Raw genomic sequence first — 21654 nt, forward strand, 5'->3', positions numbered from 1 at the left:
CATCAGGAGCGGAGGTGGCCTGCTGTGATTCCTGCCCTGTGCCCTGGGTCTCCGTTGGCGGGCGGCTCTGAGCGACTGGGCCTGGATGGGCCCAGCTGCTGCTCGGGTATCCCAGGAGGATGGTGCCTTGCTCTTCTGCCCACCAGATGTGCCAGAGACAGGAGGAGGGATCCGAGGTGCTGCTGAGTTCCTCCCTCCTCCTCCCTCGACGTGCCCTATGTCCCCAGGCTACTCCATGGGATGAGTGTGCAAGCGGAGCGTTGCCAGGCCTGGAGACCTGGTCTGGTCTTGACCATGGTCTGCACGCTCGCGGCCAAGGAGCACAGGGAGTGGACCAACTCCGTCTGGGACTGTGCCACATCAACTATTGACTGTGCCACCAGCTTCTGGGATTGCGTCACATCAGCCAGTGACTGCGCCACCTCCCTCTGGGACTGGGGCACATTCCCTCTGTTTCTGCGCCACATCGGCCAGTGCCTGTACAATGTGCCGCCATTCCCAGCCATGGCCTGCTGTGACTGGGCCACGCTCAGGAACGCCGCTGCAATTTTCAGGTGCCTCTGGCACATGGCTGCCTGTGAGGCGGGAACCCTGTCCTGGGCCTCAGCCAGCGCCTGCACAGAATGCCCCAGGCCTTGGACATGCTGATCCATAGTCAAAACCCTCGCCCCAAGGCCTCCATTGTGGACGCCACCCATGCGGTGTTGGCCTGGGTGGCACACATGGTCGGCACTACTACAGCACCCTGCACGTGGTTGGACTCCTCCAACTGCACCTGCAGGTGCTGGATGCTTGCCGACAACCCTGTGCAGTCCCTGGCTCTGCAACTGCATCTCCACAATCGATGGGACTGTCCGTTCCAGAAGCCCAAAAGTCTGGATGGCAGCCAATCCTTGGGGTCAGCCCCCCCTCCAACCGTCCGTCCCCTCAGGAGTTCCTACCTCCACCTGATGTACTGGAGCAGCTGAGTGGTGCGCACTAGGTAGTCTCCCAGGGGCCTCTTCACTAAAGTGCCCAACCAAGTGTCTCTGGGATGGTGGAGGGTGTTCGAAACAGGTGTGATGGGAAATCTGTGTCAAGGGTGGTGTGGGGTGAGGGTGAGAGCGGTGTCGGGTGGTGTTGGGGGGGGAGGGGGTTAACACACGTAGCATGGGGATCCGCGTCTCAGCAGGGTCTCACTTCCTATCCCACAGCTGATCTCCACTCCGGCGACCTTCCTTTCCACCCGGCCTCCTACCACATCCAGGGTCCTCTGCCATAGTGAGGGGCTGCAGATCCTGCGGTCCCTACCCAGTTTTCCCCTGCTCCCGGCGGTTATGAGCAGACAGTGTTAGGCAGTCCGACTCATGCAGCCCAGAGGGTGGGTAGCTGGTGGCCTCAGAGGTCAGGGCACCCAGCCGTGGCAGCCGGTATGGGTGCCGGCATGTGGTGCAGATCAGGCTGCTCTCCGGATGGGGAGAGGAGGGTCTGGCGGGTTACGGGTGTGTGGGACATGGATTATTGCCAGGGACACAGTGTTGTCTACTCACCCTGGCCGCCATGAGGAGGTCGTACAGTTTCTTCCAGCACTGCTGGCCGGTCCGGATGGTGTTGCCCACGGTGCTGACCGCCTCTGTCACTTGCGCCCAGGCACGGCGAAAGGCGGTGGCTGGCAGCCTCCTTTCCGGGCCGGGTTACAAGGTCAGCAGTCTCTCCTCCACCCCGTCCAGGAGGGTCTCCAGCTCGGCATCAGTGAATCATGGGGCCGCTCTTCTTGCTGCCATCTTGTTGGCTGGGATGGTGTGTGGGGAGTGAAGCGTGTATATGCGGCTGCAGCTTGTCAGTCTCCTGAGTGTCAATCTTGGATCCAGCAAATCTGGCACCATTTCTCATTGGAATTGATTGTGTTCCATGTGGCGCTGGTGCTAATCCTGTAACAGTAGATGAATCGGTCTAGGTGAGGCGCCAGTGTTGCTGTCATGGAAGTCCATGAATCCTGCAACGGACTCAACACAGAGGGCAGGATTCTCCGATTCTGCGGTTATGACCGCAGGATCCGTCTGGCCTTACCACCAAAAAATCAGCGCCTCCACTGCACTGATCGTCCGCCCGGTGGGGGGCTAGCACTGGTGTTTTACCTGCGGATACAGCCACAAAATGGCCGAGTCCGTAGCCGCGCATGCTCACGGCGGTGGCCGCGCCATACAACATGGCGTCGGCCGAATGCGGACCCGGCCTGCCAGAAACTGCCCCTCTGTGAACCCCCTGGCCACGGCCGGACCACCCACCACCAGTCCTCCCAGCTCCCTCCGAAGCCCCCCTTGCCAGCAGAACGGCTCCCCCCCCCGCCCCCCCCCCCGATTGTGACAGCGCTGGACACAATCCACAGCTGCTACGCGAGGTCCCCAAAATTTGTGAGGACACGTTTCCCACGCCGACGGGGACTCGGCCCATCGGGGACAGAGCATTGGGGGAGGGCCTCAGGTGACGTCCTGAAACCATCCTGACGGCGGGAGGATCGTAAAAACAGCGCCGCCCTTGATTCCAGTGTAAAAGCGAATTCTATGGCTGATCGCCGAATGCGATTCGGTGTCAGCGATCGGAGAATCCATTGGGCTCAGGAACTGAAAATTCCGCCGCCTTTCTTTTCTCATCACCTTCTTTCTCACGGCACAGCAGCACAGTAGTTAGCACTGTTGCTTCACAGCACCAGGGTCCCAGGCTCAATTCCCGGCTTGGGTCACTGTCTGTGCGGAGTCCGCACGTTCACCCCGTGTCTGCGTGGGTTTCCTCCGGGTGCTCCGGTTTCCTCCCACAGTCCAAAGGTGTGCACGTTAGGTGGATTGGCCGTGCTAAATTGCCCTTAGTGTCCAAAAAGGTTAAGAGGGGTTACTGTGTTACGGGTATGGGGTGGAGGTGTGGGCCTCAGTGGGGTGCTCTTTCCAAGGGCCAGTGCAGACTCCATGGGCCGAATGGCCTCCTTCTGCACTGTAAATTCTCTGATTCTGAGTAATTTTCACTTTGGGTGATGATATAAAATAGTTGACATCGATTCAGCCATTCAGAATAATTCCTGATTTTTCTTTCCAAAATTATCTCTTACAGTCCTCTGTTTTCCAAGTATGAAATAGCAAAATGTCAATAGTTGTTATGGACCAGGGTTTAAAGAACCCCAAAGAGTATCATGGAGTTCACCTGACCCACAACTTTTAATAGATTGTGGTATGGGGAGCACACGGCCCACGCTACAGGTGTGGTACAGCAGAAAGGGAAAAGTATTTTTTAAAGCAAAACAATGTTTATTCTATGAACTCAGTTTACCTTTTTAAAACATACAGTGAACGTCTGAGCAACCATCAATTCAAATACATCCCCCAAAGAATACAACACTCTAAGTAGTCCTTAAACTTTCCTTTTAACATCCATAAGACAAAATGAACCCTTTGTACCGAAAGTCATCAGGTTTAACTTCACTATTGAGAACAGTTACCACGTTGAAATCAGCAAATGGACACTCATATAAGCTTGCAGAGATTCACACACATCCTGCTGTGATTGCAGCTTCTCCAAAACTAAAACGAAACTAAACACACCCTGTAGCTGCAAGCCCAAAGTGAAAGTAAAAAGCTGACACAGCCCAGCTCCACCCACACTCTGACATCACTGCAGTAATAAACACCCATTTCTTAAAGGTACACCCACTACATTTATTCTATAAAAATCACCCATTTCTGAAATAGACAATGACAATAGAAAAAGTTAACAAGCCAGTTATCCACCTTTAATGCTGCTCTAAGTATTCATCCTGCTGCAAAGCAGTAAATAGTTTGGGTAAAATGAGAATACATTTTGTTTCTGTATGCACTAACTTTTTTTAAGATCATGAATTGTAAAATTATGCAACATTTCACAGCTGGAGAAAAATATTAATATATTTTTACTGAGAGTGAGACCTGCGGTAAACGTGTTAAACGAAGGTCAGGTTCCAAAGTATTCCCATAACTGTGAAGGAAGTATTTTTTGTCAGAGTGAAAGTACAATGAATTGTCAAACATTTTGAAAATGATTCCAGGTAGCAGCACATTTTAAATAATTACCACCAGAGATGCAAAGTGGTTGTCAATGCTGTGGTAATCCTTGTGAGGGGTTTCGAGGATGGAAGGTGTAGTGATCACAAAGACACACAAAGCTCTTTTGAAGAACTAAACTAATTTTATTAACACTACTAAGTTTGAGTTCGACATTTATTCTGAATAGCAAACAGACATGTAAGAATTAAACTCACTGACATTGGGCGAAATTCTCCCCCAACGGCGGGATGTCCGCCGACTGGCGCCAAAGACGGCGCCAATCAGACGGGCATCGCGCCGGCCCAAAGGTGCGGAATGCTTCGCATCTTTGGCGGCCTAGCCCCAACATTGAGGGGCTAGGCCGACGCCGGAGGGATTTCCGCCCCGCCAGCTGGCGGAAATGGCGTTTGTTGCCCTGCCAGCTGGCGCGGAAATGCGGCGCATGCGCGGGAGCGTCAGCGGACGTTGTCAGTTTCCTGGCGCATGCGCGGGAGCGTCAGCGGCCGCTGTCAGTTTCCCACGCATGCGCAGTGGGGAGAGTCTCTTCCGCCTCCGCCATGGTGGAGGCCGTGGCGGAGGCGGAAGGGAAAGAGTGCCCCCACGGCACAGGCCCGCCCGTGGATTGGTGGGCCCCGATCGCGGGCCAGGCCACCGTGGGGGCACCCCCCGGGGTCAGATCGCCCAGCGCCCCCCCCCCAGGACCCCGGAGCCCGCCCACGCCGCCTGGTCCCGCCGGTAAATACCAGGTTTGATTTACGCCGGCGGGACAGGCAATTTCTGGGCGGGACTTCGGCCCATCCGGGCCGGAGAATCCAGCGGGGGGGTCCCGCCAACCGGCGCGGCCCGATTCCCGCCCCCGCCCAATCTCCGGTACCGGAGACTTCGGCGGGGGCGGGGGCGGGATTCACGGCGGCCAACGGCCATTCTCCAACCCGGCGGGGGGTCGGAGAATGACGCCCCTGATCTCTATCTACTGGGCTGGATTCTCCGCAGCCCCAAAATCACGTTCGGCGCGGGGGCGGAGAATCCCTGTTTACGCAGAAATTGTAGCCGGTGCCTCTCCCGCGATTCTCCGGTCCCCGGAGAATCGCTCGCGTGCAATTTATGCGGCTTGGCTAGGGGGCCATTGACAGAGGCCCTGCAATCACCGCCCCTGCGATTCTCCGGGCAAAACTGGCCGAATTCCCGACGGCTTTGTTCTAACCACGTATTGGCCATCGGGAACATCGGGTGGTGGCTGTGGACTAAGTCCGCGGGCGCCCTGGCGGAGGGCGGGAGGGATCGAGTAGCGGGCGGGGCCTCTTGAGCGGCCAGCGCGGTGATCGGGCGGCTCAGAGCCATGGGTGCGTGCCATCTCAGGGTCCGAGTCCGCCATGTCACACAGGGTGGACGCTGCAGGCCGCCGTCGTGTGCATGCGCGGACTCCCGACATGATGTACGGGGGCCGTTTCCTCAGCTAGATCTGCGAACAGCTCCCTGGGGCCCTGCAAGCCCCTGCAGGTAGGAGAATCGCTCTTGACTTTTTGAAGGAAAGTCAAGAGCGAAACGCCAGCGTTTTTACGCTGGCGTGGGGACATAGCCCCATTTTTGGAGAATCCAGCCCATTAACTATAACTATTTTATCTTAACTAACTCTGCAAAACACTATGAATCTTATCTTCTTCAGCTCCAAATCTAATCTCCTCCCCAATCCCACGAGCCAGTGAAATTGATAGTAATGTCCCTTAGTTCCCTCTAGTGGCTAGGCTTAACATACATTAACTCTTCACATGCTGTACATTTGTATCATGTCACAAATGCTACATATAATTGCCACACTGATTAAATTATATTCTCAGGAATTGCCTGGTTCAAACCTGATATTCACACTGGTTATAACAGCTCATTAATTGTGGAGCAAAGAAAAGGCATTTATTAAAATTGTGTTGAGTATACGAGTTTGCTATTTAGCCATAGCCCTTGAGGGACATTCAGCATTTTTGTCTATTTGGGAGAGAGACACATAGGGCAAAATTCTCCTACCCGCCCCGCCACATTTCTGCCCCGACCGGCCGGCGGGAGTCTCCGTAACACCGGCCGGTCAATGGGGTTTCCCATTGTGGGGCAGCCCCACGCCGTCGGGAAACCCCCGGGCGCTGGCAAAACGGAGACTCCCGCTGGCGGAGAATGACGCCCATCGTGGCTATACAGTTTGAGAGGCACAATTTTGCATCAAGTATGGGGCACTTGAGGAGGCACATCCCTAATCTACCTTAGCTGGAATGGAATTGAACCCAAACTGTTGGCATTAGTCTGAACCACACACTAATCATCTAACCAACTAAACTAACCGGCCCCCACTGGAATACCAGCGCAACCTAATGGAAATTCCTACCCTTTATGTGCATGTAAACTTTCCGAAAACTATCCCACTGTTACTTCATGTAGATGAGATAGTTTTTATGTGAAGAATAAATGCTGTACCACAAAACAAAGTTAATCTCAGTGGGTCACCTGAGAAAACCCAGAGCTCATTAATAACCCATATCATCTGGGGGAGAATTTCATAATCTGCTGCTTAAAGAAAAGTCTGGTGTTTTGCTTCCTTTTCCAGTTTTAAACGTGATTGATTGCAATGGAAACACACCTTTGCACTGGGCTGCAGAGAAAAATCAAACAGATTGTGTCCAAACTCTACTCGACAAAGGGGCGAACCCCAATATTCTGAATAATGCATTGTTGTCATCTCTTCACTTGGCTATGTTTTTAGATCACAATGCAGTGGTGAAGGTAAGAAAGCTAATCATGTTTTACAACAATAATTATTGTGCAAGATAGTCAGTTAACCTATTCATTCTCCTCCAGCATGGTAGCACAGTAGCACAAGTGATTAGCACTGTGGCTTCACAGCGCCAGGGTCCCAGGTTCGATTCCCTGCTGGGTCACTGTCTGTGCGGAGTCTGCACGTTCTCCCCGTGTCTGCGTGGGTTTCCTCCGGGTGCTCCGGTTTCCTCCCACAGTCCAAAGACGTGCAGGTTAGGTGGATTGGCCATGAAAAATTGCCCTTAGTGATCAAAAACAGTCAGGATGGGTAATTGAGTTACGGGGATAGGGTGGAAGTGAGGACTTAAGTGGGTCGGTACAGACTCGATGGGCCGAATGGTCTCCTTCTGCACTGTATGTTCAATGTTACAAATAGCTGCCCTTATCCATGACTTGTGCCATACACAATTTCTCAGCTGAGAAAACAGGCAGGGATAATTTGTCCTGTGTCACTGTGATACCATTCACTGAGGAGGAACGCGAGTCAAGCTTAATGTGACGTATCTCCTTTTCTATCCATTTTCATAGTTGGAAGGGTCAAGGTGTAAGTCTTGATAAGCTCCACCACTGTAATGCAGAGTGTTCAAATCCCTCTTCCTTTTGCTCAGCTGTTTTGCTTTCTGTCTAATAGTCCAAGCAGTACTCTAACCATTGACTTACACAAACTTATCAACAAATGCAAGTTTTGTTTGTGCCAAACTTCTAATGTTGGACAGGCAGACTAATGGTACAGAGGCAGATTCGAGAAAGTCAATGGTTAAATAGCTTTGACAAAGCTATTAGATAAAGCTCTTTGACAAAGAGTAATCTGGACTCGAAACATTAGCTCTTCTCTCTCCCTACAGATGCTGCCAGACCTGCTGAGATTTTACAGCATTTTCTCTTTGGTTTCATATTCCAGCATCTGCAGTAATTTGCTTTTATCCAATGGTTAAATAGAACTGAGGTGCCATCAACATATATGTGAGACCTGATGGCATATTGGGGTTACTGGGTTATGGGGATAGGGTGGAAGTGTTGACCTTGGGTAGGGTGCTCTTTCCAAGAGCCGGTGCAGACTCGATGGGCCGAATGGCCTCCTTCTGCACTATAAATTCTATCTATGATATCTATAGATGATGTTTTCAAGGGGCAGTAAGTAGATTAGAAATAGGAGGGAGCCAAAGGTAAATTTTGGGGGAGGGCTCTACAAATCATATTATATGGAACAGGAAGACTAGCAAGATCCTCTGGCTCCTGCTGGGTAAGTGACAGCACAACCAAGTGAGGGTTGTCATATTAGGAGCGGTTGAGGACTCTGGGTCTGTACTCGATGGAGTCTAAAAGGATGAGAGGGAATCTTATTCAACTTACAGGACAATGAGAGGCCTACATAGAATGGACATGGAGACAATGTTTCACTAATATTTCCACTGGTAGAAACTACTCAAACCGGAGGGCAGAACCTCAGACTGAAGGGACGATCCTTTAAAACAGAGATGAGGAGGAATTTATTCAGCCAGAGGGTGGTGAATCTGTGGAACTCTTTGCCGCAGAAGATAGATAGGTTCTTGATTAATAGGGGGATAAGGGGTTATGGGAAGAAAGCAGGAGAATAGGCATGAGAAACATATCAGCCATGATTGAATGGTGGAGTAGACTCGATAGGACGAGTGGCCTAATTCTGCTCCTATGTCTTATGGTCTTATAAAGGCAGTCTCAACCACAAAGGAAATGAATTTGAGGAGGATACTTTACTGAACCATGTCAAAGGTTGCAGAGAGGTGGTAAAGGACTGGATGGATCATGGTAACAGTTACAGATAATGTAATTTGTGACTTTGCCGTCCGTTACAGTCCTCTGGCATGGATAAAAACCTGACTGAAGATGTTCAAACATGGAGTTGTGTGAAAGATGAACATGTGTTAGAAAGGCGACAATGTATTTAACAACTTTTGGAGAGTAAAGAGACGTTGGAGTCGGGGTTGCAAAGACCAGGGGCGAAATTCTCCTACCCGCCCCGCCACATTTCTGCCCCGACCGGCCGGCGGGAGTCTCCGTAACACCGGCCGGTCAATGGGGTTTCCCATTGTGGGGCAGCCCCACGCCGTCGGGAAACCCCCGGGCGCCGGCAAAACGGAGACTCCCGCCGGCGGAGAATGACGCCCAAGGTTTCAAAGGTGGATTTGTTTATTGGGGGTGATGACGGCAGATTGATCTGTAGTTTAGTTGAAAGGAGGTGGATGTCACGGAGGAGATAAGCTAAGATAAGGCATGAGTGGAGATAGGGAGGGTTAGGGCTGGGGCATGAGAGAACTTGGGGAAATCTTGGCTTGGTGTGAAAGGGGAAAGGTTGGGGTGGGGGGGTTACAAAGCAGCCGAGGCAACTGATTAGATTATCTCAATCTTTGAGACAAAGAACTCCAGGAGCTCCTGCACTTGTTGTTGGAAATAAGGCTGGAGGGGACAGGAAGAGGATTTACAGAGACAGTTGGGAGTCAGGCATTATCCAGAATGATCTCAGATGTAGCAGTTTATACAAAAGAGAGTGCTTAATCCAATCCAGAATAAGATGATGAATGACTAAAGCAGTTGCATCTCAAATATGCTTATGTGGTAGTATGCATTAGGGGTCATGTGGGACTGTGAAGCCGTGATGTCATTGGCTGACAGATCCCGGGTCCTGGTTGGACGTTGACCTCTAGCTCCGCCCTGAAGGCGGAGTATAAGTACCAGGAGTCCTCCCCCGCAGGCAGTCTACTACTGAACTGCGGGGGAACAGTCACGCTTAATAAAGCCTCATCGACTTCACTCTATTCGTCTCTCAGAGTCTTTGTGCGCTACAGCTTATATTTGCACCCCTTTAGATCAAAGGGTCAGGGCCAAAGGGGTCCATGGGATCAAGGGCACTAAATGCTGAGGTGTTTGAGTTATTATGCAGATTTCAGAAATATTCTGGTGAAAACCACAGAATTGGGAGTTTGAAAATGTTATCGTAAATACTGGGGCAATACGTTTTCTCCGTGTTGGATGGGGAAATAAGTGGAATTGGAAGGATTTGAATGTATACAAGGAAGTGATCAATGATGGTCTTGTCTTTGAATCCCAGAGAATCCCACCCCAGGCCTCTAAATTCCACACATCATTTTAATATGCGTAGCACAGTTGTGCATGACTTGCAGTTTAGATTCTGCTTGTTTACTTTTCTCTATTTGCTGTCCTAATGAATAGAAAGCTGAGATATTCCAGACCACAAATGATTGTTGCAGTTAGTGTATTTACAATTATTTTGGTCCATTCCAATGGAAATGTTTTCATCAATAGACTTTCTGTGATAGTTTAGAATGCGTGATAGGGAGTCCATTTTCTAACAGGCTGTCAATTCACTGTCGCATAAAGCTCAGGTCCCCTCTTCAGTGATTTGGTATGTAACATTTTAATTGTCTTTTGCAATATTATCAATTCCCCTAGGTACTAGCCTCACACAAGACTACGGAGCTGAATCTGGAAGGTGATCTCAGAAACACACCATTGATGTTGGCGTGTTCCAGAGATAATGCTGAAGGACTGTCTATAATGGTGTGTATTCTGTTTCTTATAAGCACTGCATTCATCTCATTCTACTTACAATATAAACATAAATTTCTAACAAAAGAAAAGCATTCATCTGTTTGACTTTCTGTGGCTATCTGGTTCAAAAGAAAATTCCACATTGGCAGTCTGGCCCAGATAAATTGATCAAAAGAGTTCTTAATGTGGCACAAAATTGGCAATCTCCTTTACCGATCAAAACATGACTGTGGAGAGAATTTAAAAATGTCATACTGGTGTGAAAGAGAGCGATGTTGTGAGATTGGGGTTAAGACTCCTTTCTTGTGTTCGCTCTGTGCTGGACCTGACCTGGAAGTGCTGGATGCTGATCAAATTTTAAGTTATTCAGAATCATAGAAGCACAAATAAATTACTGCAAGTTACATTGTGTGACCTAATACCGCAGGCGAGGTATTGTTGCAATAGAGTAACAGTCTGTAATGGGCTTCACCACGTACTAAAGGTGGAATTTAATGACCTTCCCTGGGGCAGGGGTGATGGGAGACTCTCGTCAGGGAGACACCTGGGACACCCGAGCAGGAGCCAGGCCCAGCGAGGCCCAGTCGCCCCAGAAGACGTCCACCAATGGGGACCCAGGTCGTAGGGGGGAATCACAGCAGGCCACCTCCACTCCTGCTGTACTGTTTGGGGATCCACCTAGACGTAGCATTAAGGCCCCTTAAGGCCAGAAAGTTAGACACTTGTTAGGTTGGCACAGGTGCAGGGCACAGTTTAGTTATAGTTGTCACATAAAACACTTGTTCACACTGTTACAACCTGCCTCGGTGCTCTGTCAAGTGGGTTTGCAGGGTGGGCGGGTCTTGGCTGGCCAGCGAGAGGCGGGGAGGGGGGGTGGAGGGGGGAAATGGGTGGATGTTGGGGCCGGGAATGGGCAGGCATTGTTGGTGGCCTGGGTCCCCCATCGTCGTCACCCCAGGGATTCGATGGGACCGTGTGATGAAATGACTAACTCGCATGCAGGGATCACCCAGGCGGATGGTGGAAAGTGCTACTATGGGCAGGGGTTTGACGTGGAGCACCAGAGTTCATTGCAGAGGGGTTGGCATCAATCTCCATACCATGGACCAGAACCGGTGTTACTGCCAACGCAGGGCTCAAACCCCGCAGTGTGTCAGGTATGTATCAGGGAGGAGATTGCAGGCAGAGGGGTGGCAAGGTGGCAAGGGGTGTATGGGGATGGGATGCAGTGTCCGTGCCCTTGGCCAGCTCCCCCCCCCCCCCCCCCCCCACCAGTTGGTGAACCTGGAGATGAACAGGGCGTCCCGTGCACTTTGGCCCTGGAGCACACGTCGTGCGGCCTCCGTTGTCTGCCTGGGCACCATATCCTGCCTGTCCTCCCCCTCCCCCGCATCATCCTTGTCAGAAGAGGGGAAGTGGACTGGCATTTCGCCTTCTCTAGCACATCACCCGTCTGCTGCGCGATGTTGTGGTGGTCGCAGCAGGCCACCAGATGAAGCGACCCTCTCAGTATTATACCGGAGGGCCTCTCCAGAGCGGTCCAAGCACCTGAATGGCTTCCTCAGGAAGCCGAAGCACTGCTCGATCAAACTCCAGGTTGCTGCATGGGCTTCGTTGTAGCAGGTCTTTGCATCAGTCTGTGGCCTCTGGATAGGTGAAATGAAATGAAAATCGCTTTTTGTCACGAGTAGGCTTCAAATGAAGTTACTGTGAAAAGCCCCTAGTCGCTACATTCCGGCGCCTGTTAGACATAGAACATAGACAGAGAATTTACAGTGCAGAAGGAGGCCATTCGGCCCATCGAGTCTGCATCGGCTCTTGGAAAGAGCACCGTACACAAGGTCAACACCTATCCCCAGTAACCCAGTAACCCCACCCAACACGAAGGGCAATTTTGGACACTAAGGGCAATTTATCATGGCCAATCCACCTAACCTGCACATCTTTGGACTGTGGGAGGAAACCAGAGCACCCGGAGGAAACCCACGCACACACGGGGAGGATGTGCAGACTCCGCACACACAGTGACCCAAGCCGGAATCGAACCTGGGACCCTAGAGCTGTGAAACAATTGTGCTAGCCACAATGCTACTGTGCTGCCCCGGTGCTGTTCGGGGAGGCTGGTACGGGTGTCATCAGCTACGGCTGCAGTGGATAATCCTTGTCATGCAGGAGCCAACCCCCCAGCCGTTGGGCTTATCGAACATGTCAGGGTATCAGGTGCAGATGTGTATGACGTTCATCGAGTGGAACCCCTTTTGGTTTGTGTAGAGCGGCCTGACATCTGCAGGTGCTCGTAGGGGACCTGCATCCTGTCGATCACCCCCTGGATCCGGGGTATGCCGGCAATGGCGGCCAACCCCGCTGCTCGGGCATATTGTTCACTCGGTCCACATTGAACTGGATGTATTGACGGCACAGATGTACCTGTGCATCGAGGTCTGTGAGATCCCAGAGAGGTACCCACTCAGCACCTGGAAGGACTGTATCGCATAAACGTTTCGAACGACCATCACCTTGACGCCCGCCAGGATTGGGTATCATCCTCCACCCCCCCCCCACACCCCGTGCCCCCCCCCCCCCCCCCCCCCCACCCCGTGCTGCAAAGTGAGCCATGATCTGACAGATATGTCACACTGTCTCCCTTCTCAGACGGAATCTTCTACGGCATGCTCAGTCTGGCAGGTCCTCGAATGATAGGTGCTGCTAGCACACTCAAAGCCTCATGCGCTGCCTCCTTGGCTACTCCATCTCCTCAGCCTAGTGGGCGATTGCCACCAGTCCCTCTGCTGCAGGCTCCACTGCTGCAGCTTCCTCCTCCTCGAGCAGCGCCCACTCTTACAGCCGCAGGGCATCCCCCAGGACTGCGGCGATTAGCAGGAAGGCCACCATCGCTGGTTAAATTCCAATGTCTGCAGGGTGAAAGGCCAACATGTTTGCATGGTGCACACCCCTGTGCCCAACCATGTCCAACGGGCTACATGGTGGCCCCAGTTGGCACTGCGGGCTCCGCCTCCGCATACCACTTCCCCATCGCGCACCCCTGGCCCCGTCTGTGGCCAGCACTGTGAGGGCCTCTGGCCCTGGTGCCTGTCCCTGATGTCAGGGCTGGCACTACCTTGCCAGCTTTGTGCCACGCTACCCACCCAGCATCCCCATAATGGCTACAGTGGGTGTTGCCCTTGGGTGGCCGCCTGATGCCCCACCAGCGGGTAGCGGCCGGTTGGTTGGTGGGAATTATGGCGGAGGGTCGGTATCGGGTGGCACCCATACGTCCGGTATCAGTCTGCAGAACCAGGAACCAAGGTGGGTGGTCAGTCGGGTGCGCAACAAGATGGCTGCTTTGCAGGCCGCAGAAATGACAGTCTGTGTCTAGAAACCGCCCCAGTCCCGAGGGGGTCATCCTGGCCACATGGCCCGTTCCCCGTTAACCAACCCCTCACCCAGCCATGGCAGGGGCACCTTCCCCCCAAACCCAACCAGTGTTCGGCCCAGCAGCCCACGGCCACGCCTCCTGTGCCCTGGAGATTCCAATTTTCTCTGAAGATTCCAATTGGTCTTGAGTTCCTAAGTCAGTGATTTTCATGAATTTTAAGGGTTTTATCTTACAGTTGCTTGTTGCTCAATGATCAGAGACAGGAGATCATAATCTGGCAATAGCCATAATTCTTTTCTTTTAAGGCGCCTGTCCAGGCCTGGGTTAATTGAAACGTTATCCTGCCTTGAATAATAACTCCTAGGAGACAAAGGCTATGTTCTGCAGGCCTGGCTAATGATGTCATTGCAAATCCTGTGGTAAGGGAGTGAGTGCAGATGTAACATCTATCATCCTGTACAAGATTACTGATAACTTGAAGCCGTGCTTCAGAAATTAAGGCAGATCAGGTTATTTTACAGCACAGCCCCACCAAAGTCTACAAAAGCAGTGTTGCCTGCTACGTGCTACGTCTGAAACAGCCAGGAAGAGTAGCATGTCAGACAATTATCGAGGAGATATTGGCCTCGTTAGGTGAGTCACTCAATGCTCAGATAGACTGCCGATATGCGTGTGCGTTGTCTGTGCCCCATCACTCCTCATTTTCCTGTATCACTAGAAACCTCACCAGTTAAAGCTGAGGTTTTCCTCCAGGCCCCATGGGTGTGGCGATATACATCACTGTAAGTACACAAAAGGTTAATGTACATACACTACACCTAGCTAGACACTAGAGGGAGCACCAGAGACATGACACACAGACAGTCAACCAATAGGTCCGTAAGATGGGACACGGCCAATGGGCATTCAAGATACACACAGAGGTGACCTACCACAGGAGGGCATTACACCAACCCATATATAAGGACACAACACACATGCTCAGTCTCTTTCCAGTGGAGACACTCTGTGAGTACAGACGCAGGGTTGATTGAACATCACACCCACCACGCAGCAGACTGGTTTGTCAGTCTGAGTAGCTATAGAAGGATTAACAGTAGCGTCGAATCCAAGTAGGAGAATTGTTAATAGTAATAAATGTGTTCAAGTTATCTCCAAGTCTGAACCTTCCTTTGTCAGAGTGCACATCAAGGAAGCAGCTTATGCCACATCAAGAGCATAACAAACCCTGGTAAAGTCAAAACCTCTGCTGCCCAGTGCTGTCCGTCTTTGTAGCTGCCTTCCCTACAGTCCTGAACGACTGCCACTTTCTGTCTGAAGAGCTGACTTGTGGAATTTAAATAGGACCAATCAGGCAAAATTTGCCTGACCAATGATGAAGATGTTTGTGTTACCATTGGTTTCCTGTCAGGAGTTAAAATGAGTCCTTTAATAGAACGTTACAGCACAGAAACAAGCGATGTGACCATGAAGGTGGTGCTGCTGATTTATGAGCAATCCAGTCTATACCCCACTCTACTGCTCAATTCCGATGTACTTTACACTTCCTCCTTTTCAAGTTACTAATGACTTTTTAAGTGAATTTATCGATTCTGTTTTGGCAATGATTTGTGTCTACGAATTCCACATTTTAACTATTTTCTATGTGAAGATTTATTTTCTAATCCTTCCATTAATTTTTTCAGAGTAGCTTTTTTTTCTACTCGTGAAAATCATCTATCACTGCTCAATTTATCATAACCCTTCAAAATCTTTAAGGAATCTATCAGGCCGCTCTTTGCTTTCACAGATCTAGGGTGCGATTTTATGAAATGAAATGAAATGAAAATCGCTTATTGTCACAAGTAGGCTTCAAATGAAGTTACTATGAAAAGCCCCTAGTCGCCACATTCCGGCGCCTGTTCGGGGAGGCTGGTACGGGAATTGAACCGTGCTGCTCGCTGCTTTCAAAGCCAGCTCTTTATGGCTGCATCACGCTTAATTGAGAGTCCGACTGTGATAATATGCATAAAGCGGTTACGTACATAATGTTATGCATGACCTCCAACCACTAGGTGGCGGTGTTAACCCACCACGTTATTCTGGTTTGGGGAATAGGGAGTAGGTCGTGCTAGGAGACAGGCCTAGTTTGCAGTAGCTCCACAATAGTTAATCAGTGTCTGTAGTTCATTATTCTATTTATCTCAGTTATCTTAATCACGCAGTTGTTAAATAATAAATGATTTAAATTAGATGTTCTTAGTTGATCATTTACTTCGGCTAGTCTGCAGAACATGACATGGTAGCAAGAGTGATGATTTACTAAAGAACATGAAGACTCTATAAAACAAAAAAGAAAGAAGAAAAAATCTAAACCACTGAAGATAAGTTTGAAGGAAAGGGAAGACAACGTATCTTTGCTGCTAACCTTGCTAACATGCTTTGCCTTCCGTGCTGAACCGCTGCATCGAGTTGTATCCCCAAAATGCAGATCAGAGGTGGAGGCACTCAGCTGCTCACCACGTCCTGTGGTCTTCGATGCCCCTGGCGGGCATCCTATTGGGGCTCTGGGGCCGGAGGGCTCCGGCGCACTTGCCAGCAGCACATGCCCCACCGTGCCAGCCCATATCAGGTGATGACTGCAAGACACGGTGTTGTCAGAGGCGTGGAACCCGGGGGAGCTGGTGGCCACTGTTGCCATTCCACTGAATGGGTCCGGGGTGGCATCCAGCACCCCCTCCTCCCAGTCGTTGCCCATAGGGCCCTGGGGTTCACCTCAGGATGGAGGGGCAGCTGTTTCAAGCCCTAGTTGCCCCTGAATCATCTGGCTCTGCCAGCCCTAGCTACCCTGCAATGTCTGCAGCACAGTGACAACCCCCTTGATGATGCTCCTCAGTGACTGGGACATACTCTGCAGCGCCACGGCAATGGCCACCAGTGACTGGACAAGCTCAGCAGCGCCTCGGCTATTCTCATCTGAGACCGGGACATGTCCCACAGCCTCATCAAGGTCCACTAGTACAGGACACATCTCTACTGAGGCCATCAGTCATGGCCGTCACCGATGCTACGTGTCTTGGGCACCTCCAATAATGCTGCTGACATTGTGTACCAGGGTCTCCACTGCGGTCACCAGTGTGGGCCTCGATGCCTCGCAGTGCCGGCGACATCTCCTGTGCCAGTAGACTCTGGGACTCCTCCAATTGGCTATGAATCTGCTGAGGGTCGCTGACATCCCGCTCTGAAAATCATGGCCGCACTCTATCATCTGTATCAGCGCTGCGTAAACCTGTTCCAGAGTCTCAGCATCTGTCGGGACCCAGCTGGGTCCTGGGATCCAGCAGATCTCCAACTGTTGTCTGGCCTGGGCGTTCCTGCCTCCACCTGATGTGCATCAGCAACTGTGTGGTGCTCACCAAAATGTGCCCCAGAAACCTGACCACTACCGTTGCCCACCAATGTGTGCCCCTCTGCACTGGTGGAGGGTGGGGCTGCCAACTGTGCTGCATCTATGGTGGCATCCTCGAAACTCTCCTCTGAGGTGTTTGCATGGGTGGCAGTGGGAGAGACCACCCCGGATAGGGCCGGAGTAGCTTCACCTCTGTGCCCTGCGCCGATCTCCACGATGGTGACCAATCTGTCCTCGGCCACCCCTGTAACCTCCAGGGCCTGTTCCTCGTAGGGGGTGAGGACTTTGATGTCCCTTCTGGGTCCTCTCCTAATGGTTGTGGTCCAACTTCTCCGGTGGGGTGACAGAGAGGGCATCGTAGCCACACGTGAGGTGTGGGGGTGTGGGTGGTTCTCTGGGAGGTAGGGGAGTGTGCTTGAGGTGGGGTTGGGCCACTTGGGGGGGGGAGCATTGTTGGGGGGTATGGGGCAGCGTGGGACTGCTAGATATGGGTGGGCTGGGTCATGGCTTGGTGCTGGGCGGGGGCAGTGCCAGGCGCATTCTCGTAAAGGAGGTGGGTAGCGGGGTCCAGGGTCAATTCATCTGTACAGCCTGATGCAGGTCATTGACCTTCTTGCGGCACTGAGTGCCAGTCCTCCTGGTCACGGTTCGTGAGCTGATGGCTGCTGCCACTTCCTCCCAGGGAGCACTGGCTGCCCTGTGGCGAACCTGCCGAGACCCTCATCTTGCCCCAACCACTTCTAGTATCCTCCTCAGATCTGCATTGCTGAATTATGGGGCTGGTCGTCACGGCAGCATGACTGCGAGCTGAGTGGGGTTGGCTGTGCAGGATTGGTTTCGCTGCTTCTGTCCCTTGTTAGCTGGGGGCTGGCGAGTGCGGTCCCAGCGAATCAGCTGGCATACCATAATTTACGGTGTGAAGGCCTCATTCATTGGACCAATTAATGTTTTATAGCGGTGACGGCCTCGCCAGGCCGGGCGTCAGGAATCTCACGGCAGTTCCTGCTCGCTACCACTGTTAGAAATGTTTTGGTTAAATCTCGCCCCTAGTGCGAAAGCCCTGACTTTTCAAGTTTGTCTGTAAGTCCTCATATCTGCAAGTAAATCTGTGTTCTCCCATAACCATTGCTTTTCTATGATGTCCTGTCCCAAACTGTACGTGACCAATGGACTCCTTGGTAGAACAATTTAAAATGTATCTCACTACTCCTGTGTTTTCTGTTGCTTCAAATATTGATCCACTTTTCTTTTTAAATGATCTTGTTCTTCACTGATAGCTCCCTGTAGCAAACCATTCATTGCTCTATTGCTTTGCCTGGAGACATTTCTCTTCACCACTTTCCTCTTTCAATTACTGTTATAAATTGATAACCTGGGCAGCACGGTGGTGTAGTGGTTAGTACTGGAACTATGGTGCTGAGGACCTGGGTTTGAATCCCGGCCCTGGGTCACTGTCCTTGTGGAGTTTGCACATTCTCCCCGTGTCTGCGTGGGTTTCACCCCCACAACCCAAAGATGTGCAGGTTAGATGGATTGGCCACGCTAAATTGCCCCTTAATTGGAAAAAAAAATAATTGGGTACTCTAAAAAATATTTTTAAAAATAAATAAATTGATAACCTCATGCCACTGATACTCAAACCAGAGTAAGTAATCTTCGATATTCACCCTATCAGAACACTCTTCTAAAATAATTCATTAAATCTTGTCTTACTTTTCTGTGTTTCAGGAGAAAGAGTTTAGCTATCTCAAGGCTCTCCTAATAACTATAGGTTCCCACCTGGTAACATCCTGTCAATTTATTTGAGGACTTTAATGTCCATTCTATACAAGGTGCACACAGAGCTTTCACCATAAAGCTCATTACTTCATAGAACATATGATTAGCTCTCTGGTTTTGACCTTTATGCTTTTATTTATAAACCCAAACATTCACCTTGCCTAATCTCCTGAGCCTGCATTTAGAAACAGACTTAATGGGTGGCTCCTAGGAGAGAGGGGGATCCCAGTACAAACGTGGATCATGACACTTATTAGAAGCCCCATCATTGAAGCCGAACAGCACAACAAATGCTGTATCACCTCAACATGTCATAAAGTCACGCAGCACAGAAAAGTCCCTTCGGCCCATTGAGTCTGTGCCGGTGAAAAACAACCACTTAACTATTCTAATCCTATTTCCCAGCACTTGGCCCAGAGCTTTTTATGCCTTGGGATCGCAAGTGCACATCTAAATACTTCTTACATGTCATGAGGATCTCTGCCTCCACCACCCTTTCAGGCAGTGAGTTCCAAACTATCATCACCCTCTGGGTAAAAAGGTTTTCCCTCGCATCCCTGCTAAACCTCCTGCCCCTTACCTTAAATCATGCCGCCTCGTCATTGATCCAGGTTTCTTCCTGTCTCCTCTATCTATGCGCCTCATAATCTTATAGATCTCAATCATGTCTCCCTCAATCGTATCTGCTCCAAGGAAAACAACTCCAAGTCTATCCAATCTCTCTTCATAACTGAAACTCTCCAACCCAGGCAACACCCTGGTAAATCTCCTCTGCACTCTTTCCCATGCTATCACATTCCTCCTATGATGTGGATTCCACAACTGCACACAATATTCTAGTTGTGGTCTAACCAACGTTTTATACATTTCCAGCATAACCTCCCTGCTCTTAAACCTTGGCTGATAAGGGCAAGCATACCATATGTCTTCTTAACCACTGTATCCACCAGCTCTGCTAACTTAAGAGACCGGGGTACATGCACACCAAGGTCCCTCTGATCCTCGGTGCTTCCCAGGGACTTGCCATTTATCATCTATTTCCTTGCCTTGTTTGTCCTGCCCAAATGCATCACCTCACATTTATCCGGATTGAATTTCATTTGCTACTGATAAGCCCATCTGACCAGCCTGTCTGTATCCTCCTGTAATCGAAGGCTATCCTCCTCACTATTTATCACTCCACCAATTTTCATATCATCCGCAAACTTACTGATCAACCCTCCTACATTCATATCTAAAATCATTTATATAAACCACAAACAGCAAGGGGCCCAACACTGATCCCTGCGGGACCCCATTGGACACATGTTTCCAGTCAGAACAACACCCCGCGACCATCACCCCCTGCTTCCTGCCACTCAGCCAATTTTGGATCCAATTTGCCAAATTACCTCAGGTCCCATGGGCTCTGACCTTTACTATCATTCTCCCATGTGGGACCTTATCAAAAGCCTAGTTGAAGTCTAAGTAGACTACGTCAAAAGCATTTCCCTCATCTATACACCTGGTACCTCTCCGAAAAATTCAATCAAGTTGGCCAGACATGACCTGCCCTCAACAAAACCATGCTGTCTGTTGTTGATTAATCTGATGCAGATTAATTCTGTCGCTCAGGGTTGCTTCCAATAGTTTCCCCACCACTGAGGTTAGGCTGACTAGCCTGTAGTTTCCTGGTTTATCCCTTCTTAAATAATGGTACCACATTGACTGTCCTCCAGTCCTCCGGCACCTCTCCTGTGGCCAAAGAGGAATTGAAAAGTATTGCCAGTGCCCCTACTATTTCCTCCCTTGCATCACTCAACAGCGTGGGTTACACTTAATCTGGCCCTGGGGACTTGTCTACTTTTAAACCTGCTGGACCATTCTGAACCTCCTCGGTGTCCAAGTTAATCTCTTTAAATTTAATACAGTCCTGTACAGTTACAGTTTTATTACAGTGTGATTGAACAAGTCATTGCAATGCTGAAGATGCACTTCAGGTGCCAGGACAGATGTCCTTCAGTGTGCACTAACCATGGTGTCTAGAATGGTTGTGGTTTGATTTGCTCCACTCAATAGTGGTCAATACTGCACGAGGAAGGAGAATGATGAGAGAATTCACTCCGGCCTCTCTCACTGCTGCCTAGGATGCCAGGGCTTCCCTTATTAATGAAAGGTTTATTTAGGTTGCACCAATGCATCCACATCACAAGAAAAAATAACACTCATTCTTCACTGTCTGCACGATGTCACCAAACCTACTGACACAAAGCATGTCCTGCAACCAACCAACCTCTCAACAGGTTCAGAGGCAGCTTGGACACAAGGCCAGCTTCTGTGCGGTGGCGTTATTTTCAAATAAAGAAATAGTAAAAAATAACATCCCTCCAGCCCTCACCCCTGCAACCCCTATCGTCCCTGTGCCCCATTCCTGCCAACCTATACCAATCCCCCATGGTCCTCATTCCTCTCTACCCACCCCATGGCCCTCATGCTTCAATGCCAAGTTAATGCCAATTCATGCAACCCTTGCCCCCAAATCATCACTCTTTTCTCTTTTGGATTTCGATTTATTGTCACGTGTACCGAGGTACAGTGAAAAGTTATGTTCTGCGTACAGTCCAGACAGATCTTTCTGTACATGAAAGACATAGGACATATGATAGAAACACAATGTAAATACATAAACACAGACATCAGGGGAAACATACGGAATGCAGTACTACTCCGCA

At 50.5% G+C, this 21654-nt stretch overlaps 1 protein-coding gene across 1 annotated transcript in view; it reads left to right on the plus strand.

Moving 5' to 3' along the window:
- The window catches only part of trpa1b (transient receptor potential cation channel, subfamily A, member 1b), a 256462-nt gene that overhangs the window by 64248 nt on the left and 170560 nt on the right, over nucleotides 1-21654 (plus strand). The window contains exons 4-5 of the mRNA XM_072467568.1: nucleotides 6643-6818; nucleotides 10302-10409. Coding sequence (XP_072323669.1) covers nucleotides 6643-6818; nucleotides 10302-10409 — 284 coding nt within the window. The remainder of the gene's footprint in view (nucleotides 1-6642; nucleotides 6819-10301; nucleotides 10410-21654) is intronic.

The sequence above is a fragment of the Scyliorhinus torazame genome, chromosome 11 (assembly GCF_047496885.1).
Source record: "Scyliorhinus torazame isolate Kashiwa2021f chromosome 11, sScyTor2.1, whole genome shotgun sequence".
Taxonomy (NCBI): Eukaryota; Metazoa; Chordata; class Chondrichthyes; order Carcharhiniformes; family Scyliorhinidae; genus Scyliorhinus; species Scyliorhinus torazame.